At 48.4% G+C, this 15,610-nt stretch overlaps 1 protein-coding gene across 6 annotated transcripts in view; it reads left to right on the top strand.

The window, feature by feature from the left end:
• The window catches only part of IQSEC3 (IQ motif and Sec7 domain ArfGEF 3), a 104,892-nt gene that overhangs the window by 41,478 nt on the left and 47,804 nt on the right, over window positions 1-15,610 (top strand). For all 6 annotated transcript variants that reach the window (XR_008300049.1, XR_008300050.1, XR_008300048.1 and 3 more), the window contains exon 3: window positions 14,401-14,680. Coding sequence is in view for 3 of the 6 variants with exons in the window: in XM_027074017.2 (XP_026929818.2) it covers window positions 14,401-14,680 (280 nt within the window). In the remaining 3 variants the exon portion in view is untranslated. The remainder of the gene's footprint in view (window positions 1-14,400; window positions 14,681-15,610) is intronic.

Raw genomic sequence — 15,610 nt, 5'->3', positions numbered from 1 at the left:
TTATTTAAAGAAATAAACATAACTAAGTATACTGCTCCCAGAACAACAAAATGAAAGCCACCACAAGGAACATCTAACTATCTCTGTTCCGCTGGTGTTCATTAATGCACAGTTTTGTCCAATTTAGGGAAAGAGATTCTTTTTTTCATTTCCCAGAAACTTCTTGTTTGAGTCTTTTGGGTATTCCTTTTTTTTTTTCATTCCCAGAAAGAGTAACCTCTCTTTGCAAGCCTAGAGATTTTTATTTTTTTTTAATTTTTTTATTGTTTATTATTTTTGAGAGAGAGAGAGAGACTGAGAGAAAACAGGGAAGGGGCAGAGAGAGAGGGAGACACAGAATCGGAATCAGGCTTCAGGCTCTGAGCGCTCAGGACAGAGTCCGACGCAGGGCTCGAACTCACAGACCATGAGATCATAACCTGAGCTGTAGTCAGCCACCCAACCGACTGAGCCACCAAGGCGCCCCAAGCCTAGAGACTTTTCTAACCTCACTCTTAGGCCTTTTTGGTTTGGGTTTGTTTTCTCCTCTGAAAAGTCATCTTCACCCATTCATTTGTCTTTCAACCAATAACATGACCATGACAATAATTTATAATTTCAGTGAGTGTTTCTGATATATGACAAAAAGGGCTTTAAATCTGTTTCATCAAACCAAAAGAGAGGAGATCATCATAGTCTGAAGCAAGTGGTTTAATCAGACCAGGCATTCTTAACGATTCTACTGCCTTTGACAGAGGCCTTGGAACAGCTTAAGGAAGGAGATTCTTAGAGATTTTGTGTGTGTGTGTATATGTGTGTGTATGATGATTAAAAAACCACAAAAAGAAAACAAAAACAAAAACCAGGAAAGACAGCTGTCTGTGAAGGAAGACTGGCATATGATGCTGTCCCTGACAGGCAGAAGAGCTAGCAGGAGCTATTGCTTTTGAAACGGAGGGTTTCTGGATGGAAGGGACCCAAGTGATACACCACTCTTTATCACACAGATAGGAGACTGAGGACCGGAGGAAGGTGCCTTGCCCAAGCTCTCCCAGCTGGTGACGTGCCCAACAGGGTCTAGAACTCAGGCTTCCTGAAGACCTGGGGCTTTCTACCACCAGCTCAATGACTCAGTTTCCCCAGCTACTACATAAGGGGGTGAACCGTCTAATGCCCAGGGTCCCTGTGGCAGTAATTCTGTAAGAAGACACTCTGCCTTGGGCCGAGGCAGCAGGAGCACCCGGGAGCATTTACAAAGCAAAACAAAGGGCAAGTGGCATGACAGGAACATGGGGGACAGTGGACCCCAGAAGCAGATGGGAACGGCAACATCCAAACTCGTGCGAGCACACATAAGAAAGGAGAAGCGTCAAGTGAGCCGGTGCACGGGTTCTGTCTTTCTCCATTCTACTGATTGTTAAAACACAAAAGGGAATTTTCAAAAGGAGGAAAGCCTCGCCTCGCTCTGAGTTGTCCAGGCTCTCACAACCACCTTCTGTCATTTTCCCTGGTCCTCACCCCACTCTCCGCATCCAAGGGCCTGTGCTGCCTGGGCGCTGGACTTTGTCCCCCAGGACGCTCCAGAAAAGAGCCCAATACCCGCTTCCCTTCTGCCATGCATGCAGCTTCCTTCATTCCAAGGACAGAAATGATGGAAAATGAAGGAAGTTTCGGTGGAAAAGCTGGTCATAACCTTAACTAACATGTGTACAGGGTGCTCCGGGTTGTAAAACTCCTTCCCAACCGTTCACCCGTCTGATCCTCACCACAAACCTGTTAAAGGCCACAGGGGCAAGAATTACTGTGTCCGTTTTCCAGCTGGGGAAATAGGGGAAAGAAGCAACTTGTTCAGGTTCCAAAGGAAGAAGCTGACAGATCAAAACAAGCCCGCATAAAGAGAGGGGCTGCAACAAACGGGGGGCATTAAAGCCTGCTTCCTGCCTGTCACTGTTTGAATGCGCTGCCTCGGCCATGCTCCACCACCCACACAGACTGGCAGGATCTCAGCGTGGTTCCCATGTTCCACGTCTAGGCTGCAGGTTGGCAGGTTTGGAGAAGCGATTAGGTGACCCTGAGGTCTTCGGATTTCAGGGGACCTGGCTCACCAGAAACAGCATTATAAGAGACTTGTATATTACTATGAATTTATTAATTCATAATGAGCAATGATACCAGTGAACAGGATACTCACAATTACTGATTAATAACGAACTTAAAAATATGAGAGTCTCTTTTCTTCTCCAAGTGCAGAGGGATGCGCCAGATGAGTTTTGTGGATGCCCTTCTAGGTTGGACAGGAAGATCTGAGAAGTGGGAAGGTAGTAAAATAGTACCCTGGGCTCGCAGATAAATTCAGGAAGACTTCAAGGAAGTACTAGAATGTGGAGCGGTTGAGAACACAGACAGAGCAACTAAAATCCAGGTCTAAATCCTGGCTTGGCAACTTACAAACTCTGTTACCTTGGTTAAATTACATAAACCTTCTCATCCTCAATTTGCTTACCTGTAAAATGGGGATAACAGGAGCAGTTACCTCTTACAGTGGTTGAGGTGGTTAAATGAGATGATTCCTGGAAAGGTGCTTGGCATATAGGAACCACTCAGTAAGTGCTAACTATTTGAAAGCTGGATTTTTCAGGAGCAGAGAGGGAGAAATCAATCAAGATCCAGGAGTCCCAGAGAAGGGGACTAGAAACTCAAGTATGACTAGGAAATGTTTAGAAAGAATGGGCTGACTACTTTAGGAGTTGAGGGTCTAATGGCAGAGCCCCTGGTATGGCAAGTAGGAGGGGACACACTACCTGGAATGTTGTTCAGAGTCATTGAGACATGCCCTTCAGAAAGAGGGTCTAGTTCCTCCTTTGGATGGCAGGTGATGGGCACGGAGAAGGAGGCATCTTTCAGATGTTTCTATTCAAGCCTAGCCTGGGACATAGGCTGCTGGAAAGAGCCCAATATCTGAATGAAAGAGAGACTCTCAGAATTAAGGGACCAATTTGGGGAAAAGATCAAAGAAGCTAGAGACCCAGATGAATGCCAATCCAGTAGGGCCAACGGGCCCAGAGAGATTTTCTAGACATCAGGGCAGGAGAGGAAATGATTTCACCCAGCACCAGGCTGTCACAGTGCAGGCTAGGATGAGATTAAGAGCAGAGGCATTTTATCAGAAAATTCTTGCCAGCTGACAGTTTGTCTGTTCTCTTAAGAGGAGGAAATGGGAGCACCTGGGTGGCTCAGTCGGTTGAGTGTACAACTTCAGCTCAGGTCATGATCTCATGGTTGGTGAGTTCGAGCCCCGCGTCGAGCTCTGTGCTGACAGCTCAGGGCCTGGAACCTGCTTCGGATTCTGTGTCTCCCTGTCTCTCTGCTCCTCCCCTGATCACACTCTCTCTTTCAAAAATAAATAAAGATTAAAAATTTTTTTATTTAAAAAGGAGGAAATGGTCGAACCCTTTCAGGGAAAGGTTTATGGCCTGGCACTGACCCCTGCCCTGCCTGGAGGGGTGGGTGGTTCCCCAAGCTGGGATCTCTGAGGCTTCTTCCCAAAGCCAGTGTGCTATGCATTGTCCCTTCATCCTAAACACGTTTGGAGAGACATGTGAAACCCGCAGACATGTAGAAAATAGCACAGCCATTCTGATACTTGTGAGCTTGTGAAGGTTTCTTCGGTAGCAAGAATGACTGAAGCTAGACATTAGGAAGAACTTCAAGTCAGAAAGCAAAAGATAATGAAGGTGACTGAAAGGAAATAGGTCAATAATCTTGTTCCATAGAAACTGGATGGATGGCCAGAGCAGCGTCCTACACTACCGGGCATTTGCCATTTCCATCTCTTGTGTCACAAGACTCCTGTTTGGGGTCAGCACACACCTGACTGCCACAGACACCTGTAGGCCATCGGAGACCTTCTCCCTGGCTTGTGGTGAAGCTGAGTCTGTGAGGAGCTGGGAGACTGTCTTTCCCTGGAAATAGCTCAAGATCCAAAAAAACATCTGCTCTGCTGGGGTGAGGTAGGGCCGATCTGAGTGGGACGGGAGGAAGATGGAATAAAGGGACTTTATAGCCATGAGGAAACAAAATAGCTGGGCATGGCCCAGCCTCTGGGATGCACTGTGTGTGTTGTGATCATCACCATCCCTCAGAGGGACCCAAGAAGGATTAGATGAGGTCTTTGCTCTCCAGGGAGTCATCGCTCTTGAGCCAGAAGGTGAGGAAGTGCGACATGCCCAGATGAAGGAAGGAAACCTACATTTACAGGGCATCAGTAGGTCCCAGAAGCTTTATGGACATTGTTTTTTCAACTCTCCCAACAGAAGAGGAAACAGGCTCCGAAAAGTTAGGGAACTAGCCAAGGCCACACAGCAAGTGAGTTGTTAGATTTTAAACCATGGTCAGTCTGGTTCTTCATCTCCCACTCGTTATATCCTGCTGCCTCCCAGCCCTTATACCTCCTGGCAGGCTTCTCTTGGCATCCTCTGTAACTCAGAGCTTCAGAAATTATGCTGTGCAGAAAAGAGCACTACTTTTCCATTTAAAGAACTCTCGCACAAGAACGTGAGAGAAAGATAGTTCAAGTTAAGGACTGTTCTTTATTCTGAAGTCACTTCCTTCCTACCTTTTCGTATTTGGAAACAGAATGAGGTTTTTGCTTTTTTGTTTTCCTGTTTGAACAGAATAGCATGTTGGAAATCCTAAAAAGGAAAAAGATAGTTGTTCATTATATAGGGCTTACTGAGCATTTTACACACCTTAATTCTCTACCTTAATTCTCCCATAGAGAAGAAAGCGAGGCACAAGGTTAAGCAACTTGCCCAAGGTCACAGAGCAAGTCGATGGCAGAGCCAGCGTGCAAAGCCAGGCTGTCTGGCATGGAGTCCTACCTGCTGCAGCGCTGTCCCCATCTGTGCACTGGCCAACATTGCCTGTGGCCTCCTGTGTTCCCTCCTCTCAGGGACCCCAAAGCACTCACATCCTGGACCTGGCTCCCAGCTGGCTCATGGGCTGATGTCTTTCTTGAGTACACCTCTCCCAGAATCACTTATGTGGCTCCTGAGAGTCACCGTGGCCCATGGTAACATACCCAGACCGTGGTGGTGGTGGTGGGGCGGGGGAATAGGTCCTTAAAGAATGAGTCCATTTTCTTTACTAAAAGTCTTCCTTGCTGAGACAATGGTGCAGCTCAGCTGCAGCCAGATCCCTGCCATCTTTTCTGTCCTGCCAGCATGGAGTTGCAGGCCATTGCCCTTGGAGAGGGGCCTCCTGACCTGTGTGGGGTCTGCAAGATCTCGAGTGTTCCCGGACCTGCCCCGTGAGCACACTATGCAGGCTTGGTGCTGCTGCAAAAGCAGCCACCGCCACTTACGTAAGGACAAGGAGGAAATTTGCCCCCAAGGAAAAGCAGGAAATAATAAACACAAATTCAGGACAAAGATTCCTTTGAGAAGAGGAGAAGGAATATGTGAGGTGTCAAAGGCTTCTTATGTGCCATTTCTTGAGCTGGGTACAAGTGAAGATTTTTCTTTACACTTTACATATGTTACTCATATTTCCATATGTAAAATGGCTCATAATAAGAGAAAAAATGAAATAAAATCCAGAGTTTCACTAGGCTGTAAATATGAAGTGTTCCCTGCACTGGCTGTGTGACGACTTTAGGCTGTGTGTCCAGAGATGGTTTTAAAGGCAGTGTTTCTGGAGCTTCCTTGCAGGGTTGGGTGCCACGAGGATGTCAGGCATGGGAAACGTCTTCTCTTAGGGACGATAACACAAGCAGACATAAACGGTGAAGAAATCTGAGGTGCATTTAGGGGTACAGTGAGTTCTGTGTCTGGGCTTAGAGAAACATGCATTTGTGAAATTGTGTGCTGTGTGTCAGGGAAAGGGCAGAAAGCGGGTAGGATGTCCTTAGAGCCTGATTTTGTTACCAGATCTATGCCTATTTGTGAGAAAATAAAATGCTCAAAATATTAGGATTCCAGTGGCAAGAAGATGGCATTAATCAGTGTGGCCAGTTTAGGAGCCTGTGAGGGAGGTGTCCAGAGGAAACTTCTAGATGAGATTTCCCTGGAGGACAGCAGGTTCTGATGTGCCCAGGTGCTGCTGTTCCCTTGTGGGGTGGGCTGAGTAGGGGAGGCTGATGCCCACACTGGACATCTGGGGACAGTCTGCCTGGGCTGCTTCTGTGACCATCCTTGAGTGAGCACCACGGTACTGTGGGCCTGGATATGGGGAAGGCACAAGTCCAGAGGACTGTGGTTCCTTTGACAGGAAACCCCTACAGACAAAGCAAACCAGCCAGCACTTTTTTGGAACAGCTATGAGACCAAAGCCCAGAGTCTCCAAGGAGCTGACAAGAGAGAGCATCACTTACTCTCTCAGGGCCCTTGTGAGAGGGGAAGGAGAAGCATCTGTCACAGTCAATGAATCCAGGGCAGTTTCTGCAAGTGGATGAACCCAGAAAGCCACAGCTGCCCTCCTCCAGGGGTTTCTATTCTGAGACCTGGCTTCCAGCTTGGAAAATGGAGGTCAAGGAGCCATGGGCTGGGGCAGGTGCTGCCATGGATTAAATGACGTAAGGGAAGTAAAGGGAGGCTTATGCTGTGTCCTTGGGTGTTGAGGGCAGAGGAGCCAGAGCCCAGCCACTGGGCAGGGATGGTGCAGTGTGGGCCTGGGGCCCATGGAGAGGAAAGGAGAAATGGAGAAAGCTGAGCCTCTCCTTCCTTCCAGATGTCAAAGCATTTTGCAGAGACTGTCCATTTCATGATGAGGAGACAGAGGTCCAGAGAGAAGTGGCATGCCCAAGGTTATACCAAATGCTGCGGGCAGAAGCCAGATTGGACCTTGACTCACAGCCCAGTGTTCCTTCCACCACCTGGAGTAGCATTTTCTAGCCTGCCCTTAGAATGAGTACAGAGCGACTCTGTTTCCAGCACTGGCCCTCTGTTCACCTCAGATTTCCCCAGTACTATCTGGGACCCAGAGGATGCTTGGCTTTCCTTGCTTGGTGCCTTTATTCTGACCATCTACGATCACCTTATTGATTCAGACATGGGAGATAAGGAAGTGTTTTAGTAAAGGCTGAAAAATCTTCAGATGCGAGCCATGTTGTTAGCTTTTTTCTGCAAAATGCCTAGTTTCTTTGTCCCAAAAGCACTTTAAGAAAGGCAGGCAGGGGCACCTGGGTGGATCAGTTGGTTAAGCATCTGACTTTGGCTCAGGTCATGATCTCGCCAGGTTGTGGGTTCAAGCTCCGTATTGGGCTCTGCACTGACAGCTCAGAGCCTGGACCCTGCTTCGGATTCTCTGTCTCCCTCTCTCTGCCCCTCCCCCCCCCCTCTCTCTCAAAAATAAGCTTGAAAAAAAAAAAAGAAAGGCTGGCACAGTTTGGGCTAATGTAATGCAATTGGTCAGGACTTCTGGAGGTTCTTCCCACATGAGGAATCTTTTAGCCCCCCCAAACCCTCCTGGCAAGGTCTCTAGTAATCACTGCTTTAGCCTTGCACAGATGGGAAAACAGCCTCCCTCGGCCACCCACCAGCACCAACACCAACAAGCCCCTCAGGAGGTGGGCCTCTAGGTGCCTCCTCATTCCTTTCTCCACCTTCATGCCAAAGGCCGTCACTCAAGCCAGCCTCCAGTAGGGCAGCATGGACCTAAGTGCCCTCTCCTGGCTCTTGCACAGTTCTCCAGTTACCTCCATCCTTCCAGCTCCTGGCAGGGGGCGACATGGCCTTGCCTGGGAGCCCAGGGAGGACAGTCACTGACCTGAGTCAGCTCCCTGGCAGAGGCTGTGTGAGCACAGGGTCCTGCCAGGTGCATAGAAAGGCTGTATTTCCAGGATACTTGGGTGGCTCAGTCAGCTAAGCGTCCAATTCTTGATTTTGGCTCAAGTCACGATCTCATGGTTGCTGAGACTGAGCCCTGAATCCGACTGTGTGCTGACAGCACAGAGCCTGCTTGGGATTCTCTCTCCCTCTCTCTCTCTACCCCTCCCCCACTCATGGGTGCACTCCCCCCCCCCAAATAAATAAATAAACTTAAAAAAAAAGAGGCCATATTTCCCATTGTGGCCAGCATACCAGCCTATCTATGAATTAATTTTACCTTTCTCACTCTCTTTGAAAGGATATAGTCACATCCCCACTTTGCAAATGAGCAAACTGAGGTACAGAAAAGTTAGGTATCTTGCCCAAGTCAGCTAACGAACAAGTTGCAGAACCAGGGGCCTCACTCCACTCAAGCTCTCTTACTTGTGAACAAGGATGCCGTCGGTGCTAGGATAACAGTAAACAGTGTCTGAAAGCTCCCAGGTGGGTGGTAGCCAAACGCTTTGTACGACCAGAGCTGCCTATGGCCCTTGGCACAGTCTTCAGCGTATGGCAGATAATCTGTGATCATCTCTCCAGAATAGTGTTTTTAGCCTGGGTCTATGGAGTCTCTAAGGCCTAAGAATGTGAAGGTAAAATTTGGCATGTATGAAATCATGTGCATTTTTCTGGAAAGAGAGCCCAGAGTTCTTTCAAGGTGTTTCAAAGGTGTTGGGAAACAGGAAAGGTTCTACAGGTGTGTGGGCAGGCAAACCCAGGTAATCTTTGCTGTCTAGAGAAGAAGGAAGAAGAAAGAAAAGCTGGTTATGTCACTGATTTGGTTCTCTGGGAAGCAGACTCTGAGTTGAGGGTGCTGAATGTTTCCTAGAGGATGTGCTTGGGATCAACACACACGGAAAGGAGGGCAGGAACATAGCATGGGGCAAAAGAAAAATCCAAGTGACAGAAGTCCAACAAAATCCTCAGCCAGTCCCAGGTGAGCTCTGGAGGGAGAATGACCTACCAACTTGCCCCATGTTAAGTAACAATGGCTGAGCCTTTATATCCCTGCCTCAATCAGTCACTGGATTCCGACATCTCTGGGAAGGACGTGACTTTGGGCCAAGGAGACACTGCCTTTGAGACACTCCCTGAAGGAGCTGAAGGGGCTGACAGCAGAGGGCAGTCTCCCAGAGCTGGGCAACAAGTCATTCCTTGAAGGAGAGTCTGGGTGGTGCATCACTGACCCTACCTCAGTACCTCTGCCCTTGGGAAAGTAGTAGAGATTAAATGATGTCCATCCATCGACCTGTCCAGCCATCTGTCTTTTCATTTAACATTTATTAAACATGTATTATGAGCCAGCCTGCTGTGATTGCACTGGTGATAAAAAGGTGTACATGGCATAGTCTAACAGAGAGAGACACATCAATGAATAATTAGAACACAAAGTGGTCATTGCTGAAATAGAGGCGAGTGCCAAGAATTATGAGAGCACATTGGAGGGTGGGACTGATTCTTCCCAGGGGCAATGAGTGCGTCCTGAAAGAGTTGACAAAGCAGAGAAAATGGGGGTGGGAGATTAGGATCATGGAGAGAAGACATCTCAAGGCAGAAGAAGGTTATTGAGAGACATAGTGGTCTGATAGGGCTTGGCAGATTTGGGGAGAATTTCAGTGTGCACAGAGTGGGTGGATCACTTGGTGGAAATGTGGCTGGAAGGGGAGATTGTAGTAAGATCACAAGTGCTTCTAAGTCCATGCTGGTGGACCTCATCTCAGGAGTATTGGGAAGTCACTGATGGGTTTTGAGCAAAGTATTGACATTAAAGTATCTACATTTTATGAAATCAGCTTTGATAGCAGCTATGATAGGATGGAGTGGTCACTAGAACTCCAGGGGAGTCATATATATGCCATGCTCTCCGGGCCCCTATCATCCCTCCAAGCACAAGTCAGCTTCCCACATAGGTGACACTCTCTGATGTGATGTTCAGTCCCAACACACAGGTCATTCTGGTCTTGGGCACATGTAGTATTCCTCTGAGCAACTGCTATTCCCCCAATTTCTCAAAGACTTTCATTTGCCATGCTCAAATCCTGTCTTTTTCTCATGTGTGGAATAACCCCCATTCATGGCCTGAGTCCTTGTATTTTTATTGGTCTAATGTCATATGGATGCCACCAAAGCCTTCTCAGAACCCTGTTGTTTTGGTGCCACCTACATTCTTTTTCCCTTCTCAAGTGGGTGTCCCAACCAGGAAAGATTCTTGTGACTAGCATCTCCTTTATGTCATCAGTCACACTAAGTATCTCTAGGCTAGTGGGCTGCCATTCAAGGAATCTGTTTCCATACAGCTGGATAATGAGCCCAAGATAGCTAACATCACCAGCCTCTCTCTCCCGTCCTCTCCCTCTTTCTCCTTACAAGAATCTATGCAGGTCATGGAGTGAATACCATTCACATGATTCCTGTCCAAGTGCCAGGCTGCCTGAAATCTGACCCACTGGGGACAGCAGCTTCATGATATCAGGTCAGCCCAGTAAACTCTAGACACTCAAGGGGGCACAGCCTGTGTCTTGCAAAGTGTGATGTTCTGGACATTGGAACAATGGGCTTACAGTTCCATAAGAGACTGGGATTGAAGTAGATGATCTCTAAGTTGAAGTATATGGCCTTCTAGCTGCAACAGCTAGGATGAATATTCTAAACTCTTTCACTGGCCCATTTTTATAGATGGGGTACAGAGAGGGAAAGAGAGGCTGGGAACATTCTTTTGATGAGAAGTTTTAAGTACTCAGGCCTGTACAGCTCCCTGAAAAGTGACTACAACACAGATCCACACAAGGAGCATTGGACAAATGTCTCCCTAAGGCATACCTCATATTGTGACTGGTACAGCCAAGGAGACTTCCTGTAGGTGGTAGATATGTATGGATTCATCAGAGGTGATGGATCCCATGATTTGTGATCCCCAACACCAAGGTCCTTCACCATGTTGTTGCTCCAGTGGGTGGAGAACAAGGGTGGGAGGAAGCCTCTGTAAGCCAATTTGCCTTTGCTTCTCTCCCTAAAGACCATGGGAGTTAGTCTGGAGGTCTGGGAACATGAGCTATGATGGAAAAACCTTACTGTTTGTTTTGTGAAGGTTGAAGAGGGCTAAATGTTGAGAACCCCTTCTCCTTCCACATAGAAATTCTCCATGCTGTTTTTCTGGGAATTCCTTTGAGACTCCATGCTGTAGGTTTCCAGCTCCAAATACTGCCACCACTGTGGTCATCATTTATCAAGGACTACTGTGTGCCAGGCACTGTACTAAGTTCTTTGCAAGCTATATTTATTCCTCACAGCAACCTTGCAAAGGAGTTAGGATGCCTGTTTTGTGGAAATAGAGGCACAAGGAGGTTAGGCAACTTGCCCAAGTTCACATAGTAAGTAGCAGAAAGAGGATTCTAACCCAGGTCTTCCTGACACCAAAGCCCATGTTCTTTTCTCTGTACTGTATAGTCTTAAACTTTGCCATATTGATGACATTAGTTTTGAGTCTCCCATAGCTACTTTATACCACACAAGTGAGTGGAGAAATCTAAGGAGGGAAGGCAAGGACAAAGTCCTCTTTCTAATACTTTTCATCATATACTCGGATCGGGGGGTGTGTCATAGTCTCTCAGGTCCCTTTGCATAGAGGTGGGCAAAGGCAGAGTTGGTTCCATCAGCCAGACAGTCTGGAACCTTGGGGCTGGTGGGCCTTGGTGGACTGGCTTTGGCACTGGAATCCAAGCTTGCAGAATTCCAAGCTTAGAGATAAGTAAGTTCTCATCATGTGACAAGTAAGGAAAACTGACACAGAAGGATGAACAAATTACCCAAGCCACAGAGCTAGTTAGAAGCATTATGTATGCATCAGTGTATGCGTTGGTGTGTGTGTGTGTGTCTGTGTGTGTTAGGATGTGTGTGTGTGTGTGTGTGTGTGTGTGCGCGTGCATGCATGCATGTGCACGTGCATGTGCTAGAGATGACAGTGAGGGGTCTCCTAACTCCCAGGCACTATGAATGAGTTCAGGAGACAAGGCCTTGGAGTCTGACTATATTCAGAGGGGTGGACCACAAAGAAGGCTATTTTTAAAATCTGTTTTGGTTTAACACAAGTAGTTTATTTGGGATAAGGTGACTCCAAGAAATGCCAGTGTGGGGGTGGGGGATGAGACACAGAAGAGAAGGAAGCCAATACATGTTCATTAATGATCAGGTCATGACTTTGGCCACTGGGCATTTTTGGGAGATGGCATGGAATGTGCTTTGGAGTTATTCTGCTCAAGGGATGAGAGGCCAGAGTATTTATTCACCTGCCTTCATCATCACTGGTTGAGTATTGTTATTGGGGGGCATCAACTCCCCCAGAACCTCTTGCCAAGAAGACTCCCACAGTAAAAGAAAGCATAGGGCTATTTTTAAAGGTGTTTGTAGTCCTGAGTAGCCACCGGTTCTCTAAAGATTCTGGAAAACCTTTTAGGGTGAAGAGGCTTGGGCATTAGCACCAAGAACAGTCTGGAGAAGAGATGTATGTATGACACTGAATGGTGCCCCCAGGCCCTGGAGGCAGGTTGTGATAGGAGAGGGAAGGGCTATATCTGTGTGCCTTATGGGAAGAATGGGTAAGTCTTATGACAAGATGAGTTGCAGTCAGATCTTCAACCAGTGAAAACTGGTGGAAAAAAAAAAACCATACCAGATAACTAGAGCTCATCCAACTATACAACTCGATTAATGGCCATACAGAAAGTGATGGAGGAAAGAATCATGCATATAGAGGGTTTCCTTAGGGAGTTTGGGGCTCCTTGTTGCTAGGGCCAGCCAATGAGCTCTCCTTTATGGGAGCAATGAGGCCAGGAGTATGGGGAGGATAGATGGAGATTGAGTGGAAGGGTTCGCCACTCATCCTTGGTTATTCTAGTACCAGGAAGCTCCAAAGTTGGGTGAAAGCAACACGAAGAGGTCTCTTTTCTGCCTGTTGATTTGGGGGCACCTTACATGGAGGCAAAACTATAGAGGAAAAAAAAACCCTAAGTATTGCCTGGCTTTTGGGCCAGGGTCACCCCACCTTCTACAAGAAAGGGAGATTGGAGGGCTGGACTAGGTGACATTAGGGTCCCTTCTAGTCCTGATCTTCTATCTCTGTCTGCTGTCCCTTGATTCTTGCTCTCCCTTCAATTCATCCATCAACAAGTATTAACTGAGCACTGATCATCTGCCCAGCATTAACTGGGGAGCAGGGATAAAATAGAATATAGGTCCTGGACTCTAAGAGGCGATAGATGGGGGACATGAGTTAACACTGACTGAGCACTTACTCTGTGCCAGGCAGTGTGCTAAACACCTATATATACTGACTCCTCTGCCCTCACCATAACCTGATAAAATAGGTACTAGTACCTCCACCATACAAATGAGGAAGCCAGAGATGGGCTCAGAGGAAAAGCAACTTAACTGAAGCCACACAGTGGTAGAGTATGGATTTGAGCCCATGCTGTAGCCACGATGCTTCTGCTCCTGGGAAATAGAGATAGACTCTCTAAGTGCAGCTCCTAGCGTGCTAGCAGATGGAGCAGTCAAAGCTGGAGTTGCTTGGGAAGGCTTCATGGACAGATGACTTAGCACTTGGCCTTGAGGGAGGGATGGAACTAGGAGACTGGCCAGGGAGGGGAGCAACCTGAGTGTATTAATTCCCCAGGGCAGGCTGGGGTATGACGGCTCCAGTTAGCAGGTATCTCCTTAGGGTAAGGAGGTGGGCAGCAGCTATGGCTCAGCCTCCTGGGGGCTCCATGGGAGGGGAGGAGAGGCCAGGAGCCAAAGACAGATCTTCCCATAGACCCAGCAGGGCAACCACCCTTCTCTTCACAGACCCAGTCCTAAAAAGCTGGTGTCCGCCTGGCCTGGAGGGGCTTTATGCTCAGACCAGGCCTGTAAGCATCACTCCTTCCCCACAGTCATTTGGGCAGCATAAAGATGGAGCTGGTTCAGTGTGTGGATCAGCTTCTTTCCAGCTGCCTAAGCCACTGGCCAGGGAACCAGACCACTGATAATGATGATAGTTAACACTTAAATTTAGCAAGGACCCTGAGCCAGGCACTGTCTTAACTTTAGCTAATGTAAGCCTTCCAACATCCTTATGAAGGAGGTACTATTACTGTGACCATTTTATAGATGGGAAAACAGAGGTACAATGAGGTTAAGCAGCCTGTTCAGGTTCCCATAACTAATAAGAGTCAGAGTCCAGATTCCAACCCAGGAAGTCTACTCCTACCTACTCTGCTCTACTGCAGAGCAGAGGTTCTAAGCAAGCAGAGGTTCATGAGCTCTGATCATAGCTGCTCCTTTCCTCTGCCTGGGATACCCTCTCCAAATTCAGGCTCTCTTCCTTGCCTGAAGCTCTTCCCTGCCAAGGTAGCCCCTCCCTAGAGGTGACTTCAGGAGGCACCCCAAGCCCCCACCACTAGGAAGGCCCATCGCTGCCTGAAAGGCCAGGCCAGAGTGCCCAGTCTCTCTCCTCACCCCGCACCCACATGCACCCTGTCCCGCTCCCCCCCAACCGAGCACCGTTGCCTTTTGTTCACAGCGATGGCTCCTGTGCCCAGGCCGGTGGGGGCATGGAGGACTCCGTGGTGGCAGCGGCGGCGGTGGCAGCCGGCAGACCCAGTGCCCATGCCCCGAAGGCTCAAGCCCAGGAGCTGCAGGAGGAGGAGGAGCGGCCGGGGGCGGGGGGTGCCTCCCCGAGGGCTGGCTCCCACCGCGCGGCCTCCCCCGGCCGGCAGCAGCCTGCCTTGGCGACGGCGCTCTGCTCCCACGCCCCTAACGCCTCCGATTACGAGCTCTCCCTTGACCTAAAGAATAAACAGGTACCCAGGGCCTCCAAGGGGGGCGGGGAGGGTGGTGAAGGGGCCCTGCCTTCGGGGGCTATCCAGGGTATCTCCCCACTTGGGCCCGTCTCTGCTGTGCTGTAGGCACGCCTCTTTTGCCACTAGTTCTTCCAAATTGAGCTAAGTGTTCTGCCCATCCCTATAGCCCAGTTTGTCAGGCAAGCAGCCTTAACAGGGCCTGGGCCACACCCTTGCAATGCCTGTCCCTTAGGCCGCGTGTCCAGAGGTCTGCTCCTCTTGCCATGTGCAGGGTGCCTAAATTGCCCTCACAAATGTCTAGGCAGGTGGCCCACTGTTCTCTGGGGAAGGCCCTACCTCCACTGCTGCTTAGAAGAGATAGCCCACTCACATGTCCACCCAAGGAGCAAGCCCCATGTGTAGGCACACTTAGGTTCAAATGAGATGCAAAGATGGTGGTCTCCTCTGGGTAGACTGAGGATTCCCAAGATAAACCAAAGTCCCCTATTGGAGAACAAATTCCATTTGTGTGTGTGTGTGTGTGTGTGTGTGTGTGTGTGTGTATACTCATGTGCATATGCTTAGAGAAAGATATCATGACTGAATTTTGTTAAGAAAGAACATTGAACTTGGAGCCATAGACATAGGATCCACCCCTTGGTCTTGCTCTAGTTAAGTCTGTGACTGGGAATGCCAGTTAAGCACTCTGGGCACTGGTTCGAAATTGGGAATTAGACCTTGAATCATCTCCAAATGCGTAGGTTTTAAAGAAACATTCTTTAACTCCATGGACAAAGTGAGTTTGGGGAAGGAAAGCTAGTAGAAAGGTCCCTAAGGCTGAATCAGGCCAAACCAACTTCATTTCTTTCCTTCAGCATCAAGGTCGGCTGGAGGTGGAACATCTGGTTTTCAGTAAAGTATTTAACAAAATCTCCCATGATATATATGTGG

The sequence above is a fragment of the Acinonyx jubatus genome, chromosome B4 (assembly GCF_027475565.1).
Source record: "Acinonyx jubatus isolate Ajub_Pintada_27869175 chromosome B4, VMU_Ajub_asm_v1.0, whole genome shotgun sequence".
NCBI lineage: Eukaryota > Metazoa > Chordata > Mammalia > Carnivora > Felidae > Acinonyx > Acinonyx jubatus.
Note: the sequence above shows the minus strand (reverse complement) of the source record. Positions and strands in the feature narration are given on the sequence as shown.